The 16,809-nt window shown below is 47.6% G+C and overlaps 1 protein-coding gene across 3 annotated transcripts; it reads right to left on the minus strand.

Annotated features, from left to right (window-relative positions):
* Window positions 1–2,670: 2,670 nt before the first annotated feature.
* COMMD7 (COMM domain containing 7) lies at window positions 2,671–16,042 on the minus strand. 3 transcript variants are annotated; one of them, XM_084777396.1, is made up of 9 exons: window positions 15,775–15,949; window positions 11,871–11,928; window positions 11,503–11,601; window positions 5,825–5,881; window positions 5,703–5,740; window positions 5,083–5,173; window positions 4,885–4,934; window positions 3,675–3,723; window positions 2,671–3,034 (listed from the first exon to the last, which is right to left on the minus strand). In XM_084777396.1, the coding sequence occupies exons 1-9, from the start codon at window positions 15,856–15,858 to the stop codon at window positions 2,958–2,960; spliced, it is 603 nt and encodes a 200-aa protein (XP_084633522.1). In that variant the 5' UTR covers window positions 15,859–15,949; the 3' UTR covers window positions 2,671–2,957. The 3 variants fall into 3 exon arrangements, with proteins under 3 accessions (XP_084633522.1, XP_084633523.1, XP_084633521.1); XM_084777397.1 differs by lacking the exon at window positions 11,871–11,928 and having other exon boundaries at window positions 11,503–11,605; window positions 15,775–15,950; XM_084777395.1 differs by lacking the exons at window positions 11,503–11,601; window positions 11,871–11,928 and having other exon boundaries at window positions 15,775–16,042.
* Between the last annotated feature and the right edge of the window lie 767 nt (window positions 16,043–16,809).

The following is a 16,809-nucleotide window of genomic DNA, read 5'->3' on the forward strand; positions in this document are numbered from 1 at the left end:
CAGAGAAACCCTGTCTTGAAAAACCAAAAAAGGAAAAAGCTCCAGCCTGGTCTACAAAGTGAGTCCAGGACAGCCAAGGCTACACAGAGAAATCCTGCTTAAAACAAGGCTCCAGAACACAAACAAACCAACAGATTCCCTCTGGTGAGTAACTGGGAAGAGAGGTGGGGAAGAGTCTCCATGTTTACTCAGAACTACTCTGCTGCGGAGATAGCTCAGCAGGTAAAGGGTCTGGTTGTCAAGCCTGACATCCTGGTACCATTCCTGGGACCCACTTGGTAGGAGAGCCTACTCTTGAAGGTGGACGCTTGTCTTCTGTCTCCACAAGCACCCAGGCATGACTCTGCCCACTCCACATAAATAAATAAATGTAAAAACAACAACAAAAACCTCTATGGACTACGAATATAGCTGTGTAAAGTGCTTGCTAACACACAGGAAGCCCTGGGTTTGAGCCGTCATAAAGATTTGGCTTGGAGTGCATGTGTGTGATCTCAGCACTCATTGTGAGGGTAAGGCAGAAGGACTGTTGTAAGTTTGAGGCCAGAAAGGTCTGTACAGTGAGAACAGAGGCATCCAGAAATGCATTAACTACATCCCTTCTCAAACAACAAGTTACCATTTTCTTTTTGGTGAAGACCAAAGTTGAGATTCTTAAAGGATATTCAAAAAATGAGGCTAAAGATTTGTTTTCATGGACTGGAGGAACTGGCTCAGAGGTTAAGAGCACTGGCTGTTCTTCCAAAGGTCCCAAGTTCAATTCCCAGCAACCACATGGTAGATCATAACCATCTATAATGAGATCTGGTGCCATCTTCTGGCCTGCTGGCTCACATGCAGGCACAATACTGTATACATAATAAACAAATCTTAAAAAAAGAAAGAAAGAAAGAAAGAAAGAAAGAAAGAAAAGATAGCCAGGTGTGGTGGTGCATGCCTTTAATCCTAGCACTTGGGAGGCAGAGGCAAGTGGATCTCTATGAGTTCAAGGCCAGCCTGGTCTACAAAGAGAGTCCAGGACAGCCAGAGTGACACAGAGAAACCCTGTCTCAAAAAACCAACGGGGGGGGGGGGTAGGGGGGAGAGGATTTGGTTTTGTAACCTTTACTTATGTGTATGTGCATGTCAGTACAGGTTTCCATGGAGGCCAGAGGCATAACATTCCCTGGAGCTGGAGTTACAGAGGGTTGTGAACTACATGTTGGTGCTATATTTATATTTATATATTTATGTAAGACAGGGTTTCTCTGTGTAGCTCTGGCTGTCCTAGAACTCACTCTGTAGACCAAGCTTGTCCCAAACTCAGAGATCTGCCAGCCTCTGCCTCCCAAGTCCTGGGATTAAAGGTATGCTGCACCACCACCACCAGGCTGCTCTTGTTTTTACTTTAAAAAATTGGTGTGTGTGTATGAATGCCCTACCTGCATGTACACCTACATGCCAGAAGAGGGCATTAGACCCCATTATAGATGGCTGTAGTTTCTGGAAACTGAACTCAGGACCTCTTGAAGAGCAGATAGTGCTCTTAACCACTGAGCCATCTCTCTAGCCCCTTAAAAGATATTTTTATTCGAGGCCAGACTGATCTACAGAATGAGTTCCAGAACACCCAGAGCTACACAGAGAAACCATCTTGAAAAAAATTATTAATCTATTTACTAATGTGTGCATGGGTGTGCAAGGGTGTGCATGGGTCAGACTACAACTGTGGGAATCAGTTTTCTCCTTCCACTATGTGGGTTCTGGGAATTAAACTCAGGTTGTCAGGCATGGGGTAGGTATATTTACCTGTTAAGCTGTCTTACTGGCCCTGGTTCTCCTTTTTTGAGACACGGGCTTGTGTAGTTCAGCCTGAGCACCTTGCCATGTTTTATGAATAAATCCAGGCTTTATGCATGCTAGGCAAACCCTTTACCAACTGAGCTATATATCACGACCTGCGGCTCCCCCCCCCTTTTTTTTCAAGACTTATGTCACGTGTATTGTGAGTGTGTATGAACATGTATGTGTGCTCCCACGTGCACAAACGTATGTCTGGTGAGTGAGGTGCTGGAGTTACAGGCTGTTGAAAGCCTTCAGATGCGGGTACTGAGAACAGAGCAACTTGGGTCTTCTCACAGAGCAGTTAATTCTCTCATCCACAGGGCCATCAATCTAGGCCCCATGGCTGGCTTGGTTTGAGACACAATCTCACTTTGTTGCCCTGGCTGACCTCCAACTTTTGGTGATCTTCCCTGTCTCTGCCTCCTCAGTGCCAGGGTTACAGGGGTATGACACTATACTCAGCTCAGATGACTCTTAATCCTGTGGAGAAAGACAGTTGGAGAGCAGATTCAGAGCTTTTCTTTACAAACTGTTTTTCTTTTAATTTATCATTTAGCCAAATGGTGGTTGGTCTTCTGGAACCAAAAATAATTTAAGATGGCCTCAAAAGGCCTACCTCCTTATAACACAAAACAAAGGAGCAAAACCAGAAACGGTGACGCGAGCCTGGCCTTAGTTCTTCTTCCCAGAGAAGACTAAGCACAGACTTTACATAGATGACTCAGCAAACACTGGCTGGCAATGCCCCTCCCCCTCCAAACAGAGTGCGAGATAGGTCCTCTCCAGACAAGCCGTCCACGTGACCTGCCTCTTCCTCAGCCACAAACAAGCACCGAACCATCTGACTGAAGGAACCACTCATTCACTGTTTAATGGGAGGTGATAATACCCTCCTCCCAAAAGAAAGCAAACAATGCCAGATGCAAAGGCTGTCAGAGCAGCTAGGTGTAAAGTCAAGCCAGGAGATGGAAGGTGCTGGCTCCCGAGAGGGGCTTGCAGGAGAATCACACAGGACTGCTCAGGTATTCAACCCAGTTGTTCTCAGAAACTCTTTGCACCTGGACTCCCAAGGCAGCTGGACCCCTGGAGCAGCCAATAGGGAAGAGGCAGGAGCAAGGGATCAAGAAACAGGATCAACTGAGGCACTCCATGCTGGCTCGGACTCGCTCCATCTCATGCAGGAAGCTGTAGAACTGAGGCAAGGTTAATTCTGGGGAGAGAAAATTCAGTTTGAGTCAGTGTTTCCGATGACACAGAATAACCCAGGAAAATCCACTTCTACTCGAATTTACTGTTTGCTTATTGAGGTGATGGGGAGCAGACCCAGGGCTTGTACACTGGCACTCCATCTCCAGGCTGTCGTCCATTTGCCCTGGCACATCCCAGCAGCCTTCTCTATCTTTTTGCAATGCTGGGAATCAAACCGAGGCCTACTGCATGGCAGGCAAGGCCTCCATTAATCTCCATGCAGCTAAGTCACCTGACGTACATAACCCATCAGAATAAGGAACCTACAATTGTGACCATGCAGGGCTCCAAAAACCGGAAGTGTGTGTGTAACGTCACACAGAAGCATGAAGGTTTAGCAGCGGCATTCAGGGATGTCCACAGCAAGAGTTTCTTGCCTCCAATCAGCTTCCGTTCTACCCCACCCTCTTCCTTTCCCTCTACTCAGGGTTTCCAGCCTCCCAACAGCTTAGTAACAGCCCTGGACTATGCTTTAAGAGAGGGATGGAAATGGATGGCTGCTCTAGAGCTTGGTGATACCTTGTCTTACAGAGATGCGCTTTACCAGCCCAGGTGACTGAAGGAAAGACATGGGACGCTTCAAAATGGGGTTACAGACTCACCTATATACAAATTTTCAGTTTGTTTTCCTTTCTTAATCACCAACTTTAACTAAAAGAGGAAAAAAGGAGAGGGTAAAGAAAACATACAGACAGACAGACAGACAGACAGACATATATATATATAGATAGATAGATAGATATATAGATAGATATCTATATATATATATACACACACACATTCATACATAAGTACTTCTTAATTAAAATGATGGGCCAGCAAAGATGGCTCAGGGGTAAAGTACTTACCATGAGCCTGGTGACTTGGGTTTGATCCCTGGAACCCACATAAAGGTGGGAGGAGAGAACCCACCCCACAAAGCTGTCCTCTGGCCTCCACAGCCATGATGCCTGATGTGCACCCCACCCATTTCTCTCTCACACACAATAACAACAAGAAGAAAAAACTTAAGTGCCAGCTGAGAAAAGAAATTCCTCCAAACCTTTTCATCTAATTATGTCCCAAAGCTTCCCGGGGTCTCAAGGAGACACAGCACTGCTCCGGGCTCCACCCCAGCCCCGGGATGGGCTTCTAAGGGAGGAGTTAAGTGAAGTGACTGGACGGTCCCTGTGGAGCAACTCAACACTTCCGACTAAGTCCAAGATGAGCTGAGCTGAAGGCGGGCATGACGGAGATCACTCCTTGGCTGACCACAATGCTCTGAGATGCACAGGGCACTTTAGGGAACCCACTACATAAGAAGATAGCAGACCTGTGCTGGCTGGAGTGAAAATGGCTGCCGTGGGTTCTTGTATTTGAATGCTTAGTCACGAAAGGGGAACTCTTTGATAGGATTACAAGGATTAGGAGCCATAGCCTTGATGGAGGAGGTGTATCCCTGGGGGTGGACGCTGAGGTATCAAAAGCCCTTGCCAAGGGCTGGAGAGGTGGCTCAGAGGTTAGGACCACTGACTGCTCTTCCAGAGGTCCTGAGTTCAATTCCCAGCAACCACATGGTGGCTCACAGCCATCTGTAATGGAATCTGATTCCCTCTTCTGGTGTGCATTATCATATACATTAAATAAATAAATAAATCTTAAAAAAAAAAAAAAAAGCCAAAAAGAGTGCCTCAGGAAACCCAAACTGGCCTTGAACTTTTGGTGTTTGACACTCCTGACTGTGAGGGTTTACAAACCTGTGTCACCATGCCAGCTTTTAATAACTTTTAACCAGGTTGAAATCTTCCCCATTGCCTCTGAGCACAAACTTACCTGTAAAAATATGCTTCCCACTTTCTCTAATTCACTGCTTCCAGATGTCACTGTGACACACACACAAAAGAATACAAAGTGACTGATTGAGGTGTATGAGATCGGGGACCAGTCTTCCCCACCCAGGCTCCCCAAAAGTCTCTGCAACCCATCCCAGGATGGCCAGACAAGTTCACAGGAGTGGATCCATCTGGTTACCTCCAAACCTCCACTCCATATCAATCAGCTGGTTAATCATCAGGGTCTGACCCATGGCCCACTGTGCAAGGGCTGGGGCGTTCTGCTTCCACTGGAAGAAAAGTAAAAGCCAACAGCCATCAGAGTGGGCACCACTGCTCTCTGTATGCCTCTGCTCCAAGCACAGCGGTGCTCAGCGCCCAACAGCTAGGGAAGAAAGCAGAACCGAGGGCTGAGTCTACCTGTATGCACACAGCCAAGCCATGGCAGGAATACACTTTTTACACACGGCATGCCGCCTAGCTGACCTTGAATTTACTGTCTAGCTGAGGTTGGCCTTGAGCCCCACTCCCAGCGCTGAGATTCCAGGCAGGCACCACTACACCCAATATATATATATATTCTCTTTTCATCCCAAGATTTAATCCATTCAGAACAAAGGCATTAATATTTGGCCAACAAAAGGAGAAAAACTAGGGCTGCCCTAAGCAGAGCTGGTTGGCAGCTGCAGGTGTGTTGTTCCTGAGGCTGTGAATGAAGGAAGAATGGAATGGTTTTGTCTCGCTCAGCATTTTTTTCCCTTTTCTTTTCTTTTCAGGAAATAAAAGCCAGGATCTTAACCTTGATTTGGAGAACTATACCTTTTCAGAAAAGTAAGTGGATTTCTCCTCACTAAGACCTGTAAGAGAACCGAAGGATAATTAACATAACAAAGAGCCCAGAGGCCCTCCTCCTGCCCGGGCCACCCTGGAGAAAGTCCTACCTAGAGCCAGGAGATCAGTGCGCACTTGCTCTGCAGTGAGGCCCTTCTTCAATGCACCTTGGAGGCAGGGGAGAAATCATAAAGTGTAAATGAAAGCATTGGTCACTTGGAAGTGTTTGTTGGGCCCAACCTGCTTGCATAGGACATAAAAGCACTATGCTTCAGGAAGGGCTGGAGTGGCTGGGGAGAAAATGCTGCTCTGAAACCACCATGGGGCAGGGCAGGACACCTCTTCACTGCACAGTGGGGACAGTCACCCTCCAGGGATGGTGGGCTGGAGTAATGAGCAAGGCTACAATCCGGGAGATGTGTGGCAGCCTGGCCAAAGTTTAGTTAAGTCTCAGGGTAGCAGGGCATCGTGGTGCATGCCTTTTTAAAGATTTATTTATTATGTATACAGGGCTCTACCTGCATGTACACTTGCATGCCAGAAGAGGGTACCAGATCTCTTTATAGATGGTTGTGAGCCACCATGTGGTTGCTGGGAATTGAACTCAGGACCTTTGTAAGAACAGACAGTGCTCTTAACCTCCAGCCCATGGTGCATGCCTTTAATTCCAGCACTCCAAAGGCATGGCAGGTGGATCTCTGAGTTGAGGCCACCCTGGTCTACAGAGTTGCGTTTTAGGTCATCCAGGGCCACACAGAGAAACCTTGTCTGGGGGAAAAATAAAGAGCAGAGTTTAAAGATGTATCTCAGCTAATTTCCCTGGAGCTGTAGGTTATGGGTGCTGGGACTAAACTTGGAAATGTTGTTGTTGTTGTTATTATTATTATTTAATTTATTCATATTTTATGTACATTGGTACTTTGCCTGCATGTGTGAGGGTGCCAGGTCACCTTGAACAGGAGTTACAGACAGTGATAACTGCAATGTGGGTGCTGGGAAGTGAACCTGGGACCTCTGGAAGAGCAGCCAGTGCTCTTAACTGCTGAGCCATCTCTCCAGCCCCAACTTGGCTGCTGACAATTCTCCTGACTCAGTTTCTCCAATGTTGGGATTACAAATGGTGGCCATCTTGCCAGTGTTCCCATGCCCATCCACACTGATCCAAGGCAGTTCCTGCCACCAGACATTGGCCTTCACTAGTCCCTCTGCTGGAAACAGTCTTCCCTAATCTGTACAGGCCTCATCCCCTACTGCATTCAGACCTCTGTGAATCTCAAGCCCTCAGAAAGGACACCAGAGTGCCACTTAAAAACAACTTTGTAGCCAAGCGTGGTGGCACATGCCTTTAATTCCAGACTCAGGGGTGCATAGGCAGGTGGATTGCTATTAGTTTGAGGCCAGCCTGGTCTACAGAGTAAGTTCCAGAACAGCCAAGAATACACAAAGAAACCCTGTCTCCTGGGAGGGGGAAGGATTTGTGAGTGCAGGTGGTGGTGACATATCTTTAATCCCAGCACTTAGAAGGTAGAGGCAAGTAGATCTCTGTGAGTTCAAAGCCAGTCTGGTCTACAGAGCAAGTTCCAAGACAGCCAGGGCTATACAGAGAAACCCAGTCTTTAAGAAGGGGGTGGGGGTGGGGGGCTAGAGAGATGGTTCAGCTGGTAAGAGCACTCACTGTCTGCTCTTCCAGAGGTCCTAAGTTCAATTCCTAGCAACCACATAGTGGCTCACAACCATCTATACTGGAATCTGATGCCCTCTTCTGGCTTGCAGGCATACAAGTAGAAAGAGCACTCATATATAAAATTTAAAAATAAAATTAAAAAATAAAGATAAAAACAATGCCTTGTGGGGGCTGGAGAGATGGCTTGAGTTTTGCAGAGGATGACTTGAGTTCAGTTCCCAGAACCCACCTGGGGTGACCCACAACCCCCTGTAACTCTGCATCCACTTGGATCCAATGTCTCTGGCCTGTGAAGGCACCTGTGCTTATGTGTGCATACCCCCACCCCAGACACACATGCATACACATAACTAAAAGAAAAGCAAAGGCATTGTAAATGTGACAGTGTAGCTCAGTGGTACAGGGCTTGCCTAGCATTAGCAAGGCCTTCAAAAAAAAGAAAGACTCATATACATACATAAAACACATATACACGCAAAACAAACAACGAGCGAACTAAACAACAGTAACAAAAAAGATTAAGGGTTTTTTTTTTGTTATGTTTTATGAGTCATAGCCTTATATAGCCAAGGCTGGCTGCAAACTTGCTGCATAGCTGAGGGTGTCCTTGATCTTGTGAACCTCCTGTTCCTATTTCCTGAGTGCTGGGATGACAGGCAAGTACCAACTTTTCTTTCTTTAATGTGAAGGTGGTAGAATTGTGGGGCATATTTCATCATCATCATCATCGTCGTCATCGTCGTTGTTGTTGTTATTATTATTATTACTTATTTAAAACAGGGTCTCACTATGTAGCCCTGATTAGCCTAGAATTTATTAGTAGACCAGGCTGACCTCAAACTCATACAGATCCACTTGCCTCTGATTCCTGAGTCCTGGGATTAAAGGTGTGCACCACCACACCCAGCTTACTTCCTTTTTTCCTTTTTCGTTCTCTCTTGTATATGCACACATATGGTTGTGGTTTTTGAGAGTCTTGTGTAGCCTAGGCTAGCCTCAAACCTGCTATGTAGATTAAATAGGCCTTAAATCCTGATCTTTCTGCATCTTGACCTCTCATATGCTGGGATTAAAGGTATGAGCAACCTTTGCTCTTTTTTTCTATTATAAACATAAATGTTACTTTGCTGAGGATCAACAAGTACCTCTCAGTGGCTTACAGAGCAGAGGGTCCCCAGGAACGGTGTGAACTCCAGGCTACCTTGACCAGTACTGGGCAATGACCTAACAGGGAAAGACATAACAGCTAAACCGTAGGGACCAAGGAGCAGGCTCACCACTCTGCAGTCACATTCTGTAGGCAAAAACCGAACCCTACACAGATGTGGCTCCCTGAGGCTTCTTTTTCAGCTATTTCCTTTGATTATACCTCAATCAATGCCAGCCAGGGGACAGGCCTGCGGTTTCAACCTATGTATAGAAGGTTTGATGGAAACACCTGGTAGGGAGATGCGGCGGGAGGGAGTGGGAAGCAGTCATTGGCTAGAACTGCTCAGCCTGGAGGCTGGCCAGCTGAATCCAGCCTGGGAGACCCAGGGGAGAGCAAGGTGGCAGTCACCATAAGCAGACAGAACACCTGCTGTGTGTCAGCACCATGCTAAACACTGGGAAATAATAATGAGCCACACACAAGAACGGCTGCCCTAGCGAGGCTTGTGTTCCACTGAGACAGATCATACCAGTAATTTAAGAGACATGGAGGCCACACAGAGTATTGAGAAGGCAACCAGGCAGAGAAAAGCAGAGCAAGCCCTGGGGCCACAGGCCAACTTCAGCTAAACACATTTCCATTTGCAGGAAAACAGTACTCACATGCCTTAGGAATGTGGAAAACTTTAAGTGTTCTTTTCCCCCCCTCACCAAAAGAAAAAGAAATTACATGAACAAATGAAAACACACACACACACACACACAGAGAAGAGAGAGAGAGAGAGAGAGAGAGAGAGAGAGAGAGAGAGAGAGAGAGAGAGAGAGAAACATACAATCTGTGACCACTGTTCAGTGGTGATCATTCATTCTATCTGATTACAGACAAAACACTCTGGGGAGTAGGGATGGGAAATTACCTTTTAATAGAAAATAAAAGTCAGTAACCCCCAAGGAGCAGCTTGTTAGGGATTAAAAGCAGCAGTTTAAGCAGGTCCCCGGACAAGGCCAATGAGAACCCGGAAAGGCAGCTGCCACTCAACTTTACACCTATTACCTCCCGCCACCTATTTTGTTTTGTTTCCCCTGGTGCCAAAGATCGAGGGCCTCGTGCACTCCAGATAGGTGCTCTGCCGCTGAGCTATTTATCACCAGGTTATCTTTCTTTACTCTTCCAACAGTGAATTCCAGGAGCCTCCTCAGCTGCATTTCAGCCCTGAAGGTGACTATCAGAGAAGGACCCAGCACAGAGCACAGGAAGCGCCCCCCCCCCCCAAGCAACCCACTAATGCTGGCCAGGTCCCCATCTGTGCCCTGCTGAGCGGCGAAACAATGGCTGTAAGCCAACACAATGCAGCAGACAATGAGGAAGCAAGGACACTGGAGGCAAGATTTCCTTTCAGATAGGTTAGTGGCCTGTGCTGGCCCCTGCTTATCTTTCACTGATAGGTAACTAGTCATTGGGAATGAAATGTTGTCTGCTACTTGCTTTAAGCAAATCCAGTCTGGGGCAAGGGTGAAACACTGGATAAGGGTTCATACTCGTTCCAGTGCGACTTGGGACTTAAATGTTTTGTTTTCTTCCTTTCTCTCCTCCCCCCGCCTCCTTTCTTTCTTTTTTGGTTTTGTGAAACGAGGTTTCTCTGTGCAGTCCTGGATGTCCTGGAACTCACTCTGGAGATTAGGCTGGCCTCCAATTAGAGGTCACCTACCTCTGCCTCCTAAGTGCTGGAATTAAAGGCATGCACCACCCACTGCCCAGCAAGTGAGAAAGAGTCAGCTGTGGTAGGGCCTGCATATGATCTCAGAGGCAGAGGCAGGAGGATCTCTATGAGTTGAAGGCCATCCTGTTCTACGTAGTTTCAAGACTGCTAGGACTACACAGTGAGGCTCAGAGAGAAAGAGAGAGAGAGAGAGAGAGAGAGAGAGAGAGAGACAGACAGACAGACAGACAGACAGACAGACAGAGACAGACAGACAGACAGACAGACACACACACACACACACACACACACACACACACACACACAGAGAAGAGAGACTCAAGTGACACTGGTGAGCCCTATCCTTTAATTTCTGGGCTTAGGGAATGGAGGCTGCAGAGTCAGCTTTGCACCATCCTCTCCATGGCTCCTCTGCTGTCAGCAAGCTGCCCCTGGGCATCCTCTGAGAATACTACAAGTCCCTCAGATAAAACGACAGAGTATCGCCATATAATCAATGTGCACTGCAAACTTTGAACTACCTCCCCGTTTCTTGGGGGGGGGGGCGTTTCGAGACAAGGTTTCTTTGTGTAGCCTTGGCTGTCCTGGACTCGCATTGTAGACCAGGCTGGCCTCGAACTCACAGCAATCCACCTGCCTCTGCCTCCCAAGTGCTGGGATTAAAGGCGTGCGCCACCACGCCCGGCTTACCTCCTCGTTTCTTATACTTCTAACATATTATAAATACATATAAATGCTAGTTATACCACTTTCTTTGGGGGAGGAATACTGCACAAAATCATGCATATAGGTACAATTTTTAGAATGTTTTAAGTGTATGCTAGCCAGGCGGTGGTGGCACATGCCTTTAATCCCAGCACTCGGGAGGCAGAGGCAGGCGCAATTGCTGTGAGTTTGAGGCCAGCCTGGTCTACAAAGTTAGTACAGGACAGCCAAGGCTACACAGAGAAACCCTGTCTCGAAAAACAAACAAACAAACAAACAAACAAACAAGGGTATGCTCTCACTCCTGATTTTAAAAGTGTTTTTGATCCGTGGATGGCTGGTTGAGTCCACAGACACAGACCACCGAACATGAGGAGAGCCATATTTACCTCCACACCTCCAGTCCGCACCAGGCTGCATGCCCTGCCATGCCTGGGTATTTATGGAATGCTGCTTGGGTGACTCCCTAACGAGGGAAGGCTCAAGCAGAAGCAGTGTCTCTGTCAAGAACTGCTCAGAGCCAACTCACCATTTGGAACCAGAAGGAGGCTTTTCATGATGCCTTTGAGTGGGCCGAGACTGATCTGATTGGTGGTAGCAAATTCAGACAGCCGAGCCAGAAAGCACTCTACCTGCAGGGAAGGGACAGCACAAGCAGGCCTTCACTCACCCCTGAAAAAGACTCATTTTACTTATGTGCATGAGTATTCTGCCTGCACGAATGTTTCACAGGATCCATGAAACAAGAAGGGCAGATGGATGTGAGCTGCTGTGTGGGTTCTGGGAACCGAACTTGAGTCCTTTGTAAGAGCAGCCAGTGCCCAAACACAGTCTTCTCTAAGTTGTCAGGCCTTTACACCCACGTTGGCAAAACCCCCTTATCACAAGATGCCTTACTCACCTCTTTGGGCTCAGTAAGGAAATGGAAAAGCATTTCTGTCAGGGCTGAGAACTGCTGCAAGAGGAATACACAGAGCATCAGCGCCATTCCTGCTCTCTGTGGCCCATCACCCAGCGTGACCATCACTAGCATGCCTACTCCCCACAATGTTCCCACTCCACTCAGTGTGTCACACACTACCCAGCTGTAGGCTTTTGAGAGAGAAGGATGACATCAGACAGGCTTGACAATCTATATTTACTTACTTATTTCATTAATTCTTTGAAAAAAAATTTTTTTTGTTTTGTTTTTTGTTTGTCGAGACAAGAGTTTCTCTGTGTAGCCTTGGCCATCCTGGACTCACTTTGTAGACTAGGCTGGCCATGAACTCACAGAGATCTGCCTGCCTCTGCCTCCTAAGTGCTGGGATTAAAGGTGGACACAATCACTGGCAGGCTCAATTCTTTGAAAATTTTATACAGTGTGTTTTGCTCAAGTTCACCCCTTCCCCTTTATTTTTGTTTGTTTAACAAAATGTGCATATGGGGCAGAGGACAGCTTTCAAGAGCTGCTTCTTGCCTTCTATTTTGTTGAAGCTGGGTCTTGTGTTTTGTTTTGTTTTTTTCCAAGACAGGGTTTCTCTCTATATGTATCCTTGGCTATCCTGGACTCACTTTGTAGACCAAGTTGGCCTCGAACTCACACCTCTGCTTCCTGAGTGCTGGGATTAAAGGCATGAGCCACCACTTCCTGGCTGTTTTTTGTTTTTGGGTTTGTTTGTTTTTTTTTTTTTTTAGACAGGGTCTCATTGTGTAACCTGAAGCTTAATATGTCGACCAGACTAGTTTAAAATTCACAGAGATTCCCCTGGCTCTGCCTTCTGAGTACTGGGATTAAAGGACAAATGTTTATAGTAAGTGGTGGTGGTGGTGGTGGTGGGAACCAGAAAATATAGGTAGGCAAAATAGATGAAAAGAGACGTCTTTCAGCCGGGCGTGGTGGTGCACGCCTTTAATCCCAGCACTCGGGAGGCAGAGGTGGGCGGATCGCTGTGAGTTCGAGGCCAGCCTGGTCTACAAAGTGAGTCCAGGACAGCCAAGGCTAACACAGAGAGACCCTGTCTCGAAAAACCAAAAAAAAAAAAAAAAAAAAAAAAAAAAGAGACGTCTTTCAATGTTTTGCCATAAGATGTTATTGTTGGTGGTTTCGTTCTGGTTTGGTTGTTTTTTGAGAGAGAGTGTCACTGTGTAGGCCTGATTTGTAGACCAAGGCCAGCCTCATCTATATAGTGAGTTCCAGGTTAGCCAGCCCGCGCCCCCCCCCCCCCCCCCGTGAGACACTGTCTGAAAATAAACAAACAAACCAAAAAATAAAATAAAATAAAAGTGTGTCCTACAATGACCACCTTTGAGGCAGGGTCTCTCTTGTTTCTTCTGCTGAAACTGACATTCCCTGTTGTGTGTGGTGGAGGAAACAGGACAGCGCATGCCTACGTTTTACAGCCTCGATAAGAATCACGAGTTTTCCTAGCATTTCTCACTATGGCTCTTTGTCTTCACAGAATCTTAACTATCATTAAATGCACAGGAAGCAGTTGTTGTGTAAGTCTTCTCACATTGCTGCCTTGCCCAGGAATGCTCATCAGCTCTCCTCACTGTTATCACAAGTAAATAGCAGAAGAGACGCTCAGGACCATTCGAGACGGACATACCAGGGAGATATCAACCAATGAGGAGACACCCTTTCATTTACTGGATCTGCAAACAATGTCTGGGGACACTGATGGCTCTAGGGAGTACTGGTCAACCTTCCCAGAGGACAATGCCATAATGAACATCTAATTTCAGTGATAATAAAAGCCCTAGAACCGTGAATTCCACTGCAAAGAGTATGTGGTTCCTATGTGTTCCACCCATGCTTACATGGAGCCTTCTCCCTGGAAAGTATTGTTTATATGAATAAGTCAGGGAAATTTGGCCAGGCACGCTAGTGCACTCTTTAAAGCCCAGCACTGGCCGGGAGTGGTGGCCCACACCTTTATATCCCAGCACTCGGGAGGCAGAGGCAGGTGGATCGCTGTGAGTTCGAGGCCAGTCTGGTCTACAAAGTGAGTCTAGGACAGCCAAGGCTACACAGAGAAACCCTGTCTCGAAAAACCAAAACAACAAACAAACAAACAAACAAACAAAAAAGCAAATAAAACCCAGCACTGGGGACACAGAGGCAGGAGGATCACTGGCAAGCTCTGACTCAAACAAGGCCAGGCACATGCCTAGAATCCTAGCCCTGCAAGGTACAGGGAGGGTGCTGCTTTCAGTTCCAGACCAGTTAGGGTTACAAAGACCTTGTCTAAAAATAAGAGGAAAAAAATGCAACAGCAAACCACCACATAGAACTAAGTATTGATTAATAGAAAATTGAGCATAGTGCCACACACCTGTAATCCCAACACTTAGGGAAGCTGGGGACAGAGAGACCGTATCTCAAGGTTGGGGAGAAAGGGGAAGAGAATCTTGGGGTTGGCAAGATGGCTGGGGTGGCAAAGGCACTTGCTGCTAAGCCCAATGGCCTGAGTGCAATCGCTGGAACCCACACAATTGAAGGAGAGAGTAACAGCCAACTCCCATAGGGTGTTCTCTGACCTCTCTGACAACATACAAAATGTAATACATTTTTAAAAAATAACTTTTTTTTTTTTTTTGAGACAAGGTTTTTCCGTGTAACAGCCCTGGCTGTCCTGGACTCACTTTGTAGACCAGGCTGGCCTTGAACTCACAGAGATCCACCTGCCTCTGCCTCCCAAGTGCTGGGATTAAAGGGGTGCAAGACCAAGCCTGGCAACTTTTTTTTTAGCAGTAGAACCCCTCTCTCCACCCCCCCACCCCCCGCAAATGGAAGTCTTCCAGAGAACAGCAAAAATTAGTCACCTCAAACTGGATGTGGTGGCGCTAGCCTTTAATCCCAGCACTAGGGAGGCAGAGGCAGGCGGATCGCTAAGTTCGAGGCCAGCCTGGTCTACAAAGCGAGTCCAGGACAGCCAAGGCTACACAGAGAAACCCTGTCTCGAAAAACCAAAAAAAAAAAAAAATAATAATAATAATAAATAAATAAATAAATAAATAAATAAAATTAAAAAAAAATTAGTCACCTCGCTGGCTTTGAAGTCAGACATTTGGTTGGAAATTCCTGTTTCCAGGCTTGCAATTTTTCTGCCTCAGCCTTTCAAGTAAGTGGTGGCATAACAGGCATGTACTACCTATCTTTTGTTTTTACATTTATTTATTTTGTTGTCGTTTATTTATTTTGAGACAGGGTCTCACTGGGCAGCTCTAGCAAACAGGCCTACTATGTGTGAGGAGTTGAGGGCTCCACCTCCTGGGAAGTTAAGACTTAGTAAGGAAACATTTGGAGGGGATGAAGGGTCATTTATTTATCCATTTTAGTTTTCTGACAGGAGGTCTTACGTAGTTCAGACTGGCAGTGAAAGCTGGATTGAACTGCTTCCCACCTCCTAAGTGCTGGGATCGACAAGGGCCACTGTAACCCCGTTTACTCCCGCAGAAGAAAAGGGACGCCTGCAGACGCCCGCGCCGGGCTGGTCCCTGCAGTGTGAACAGCAGGCTGCAGGGAGATGGGCCTCCAAAGCACGCACCCTTCCTTTCCCGGCCTGGAAAGGGGTGTGGTCACCGGTGCTGTCTGAGCCTCTTCCGGCTCGGCCCAGGGCCTCACTCAGGCCGGCCCCACTGGTACCCACATCGGACTTGCAGTCGACTTGCCCTCCCGAATCCGCTCAACCCGGGGCCCCTCGGAACCCCCCGCACCCCCTCTTTTAGGAGGCTACAAATCTGGTCTCCAGAGGTCCCCACCTCCGGAGTGAGTCGGCCCACACCCGAGCCCCTCCCGTGCCCAGGCGAGGCCCACCTGCGCGCCCAGCTGGTTCAGCTGCTGCATGTCGCCGCGAACGGCCTCGGGCACCGGGTCCTGCGTACAGTGCAAGCGACCCATGGCGCCGGGAGTCCCCGCAGCCCCGGAGCAGCACTGGCTTTCTCTTTCCGGGTCTCGCTGCGCTTCCGCAGCCGCACTTTCGCCACACTCCCAGCAGCCGTCCGCGAGACAGCGCACGCGCGGCCGCTGGACTTAAGGGGCTGCTGCGAGCATCCCAGGCGGATTCCATGTCTCTGTCTGGGTAAAGCGCTTCTCCCAAACGAGCCTCAGTTTCACTGAATAGAGTTACCTAGGGTGACTACTGGGATTTTCATCCTCAAAAAACCTTTGAGCTCAGAGCCTGGAGCACAGGTATTTCAGTAAATGGCCGGTTGCTGTCCATTCCACTGTTGTTAAGCACAGGGTAAATACCTATCGAATATATATATAAATTCTCTGTCTCCTCTATACCTGTGGTGCGGAGGATTAGTCCCAGATCTTTGCATAAGCTTGGGGGGGGGGGTTCTGCCACTGAGATACATCAACAACCCCCCAGCAAATATTTAATGCCTACCAAAGGCCAAGCACTAATAACAGGGAAGGCCATAAACCAGGCCACCGTATCCCTCTGAGAGCATACACCAGAGTAGATCTGAAACTTGGACAGACGGTAGTGTCATCGAGACAATATGGTATAACTGCCAGTTGCTGGGTGCCATCCCTGATCTCTGAGTCCTGAGCTGACAAGCTTGACAAGCAGCCGATAATGTACATTTTCCACGAATTCCCAGGAACCACACTTTGAGAGCCTCTGGAATAGAGGAATCTGATCCAGTTCAGAACTGTAGAGAGCCCTGGGCAGGGTTGTGGTCAGAAGGGTTTGAGATAGTGAGACCCACTGAAGCCATGATGGGGCTGGGGTCAAGCCCAGAGCACTTGACCAGCATGGTGGCCTTCAGAACTCAATTCCCAGCACGGTGAGAAGACCCAAGCCTGTGTTCTCTCAGTCCCAGAAACTCCCCAGCTCCTGCA

Source organism: Acomys minous, assembly GCF_964271855.1.
Source record: "Acomys minous genome assembly, chromosome: 3".
Classification (NCBI taxonomy): domain Eukaryota; kingdom Metazoa; phylum Chordata; class Mammalia; order Rodentia; family Muridae; genus Acomys; species Acomys minous.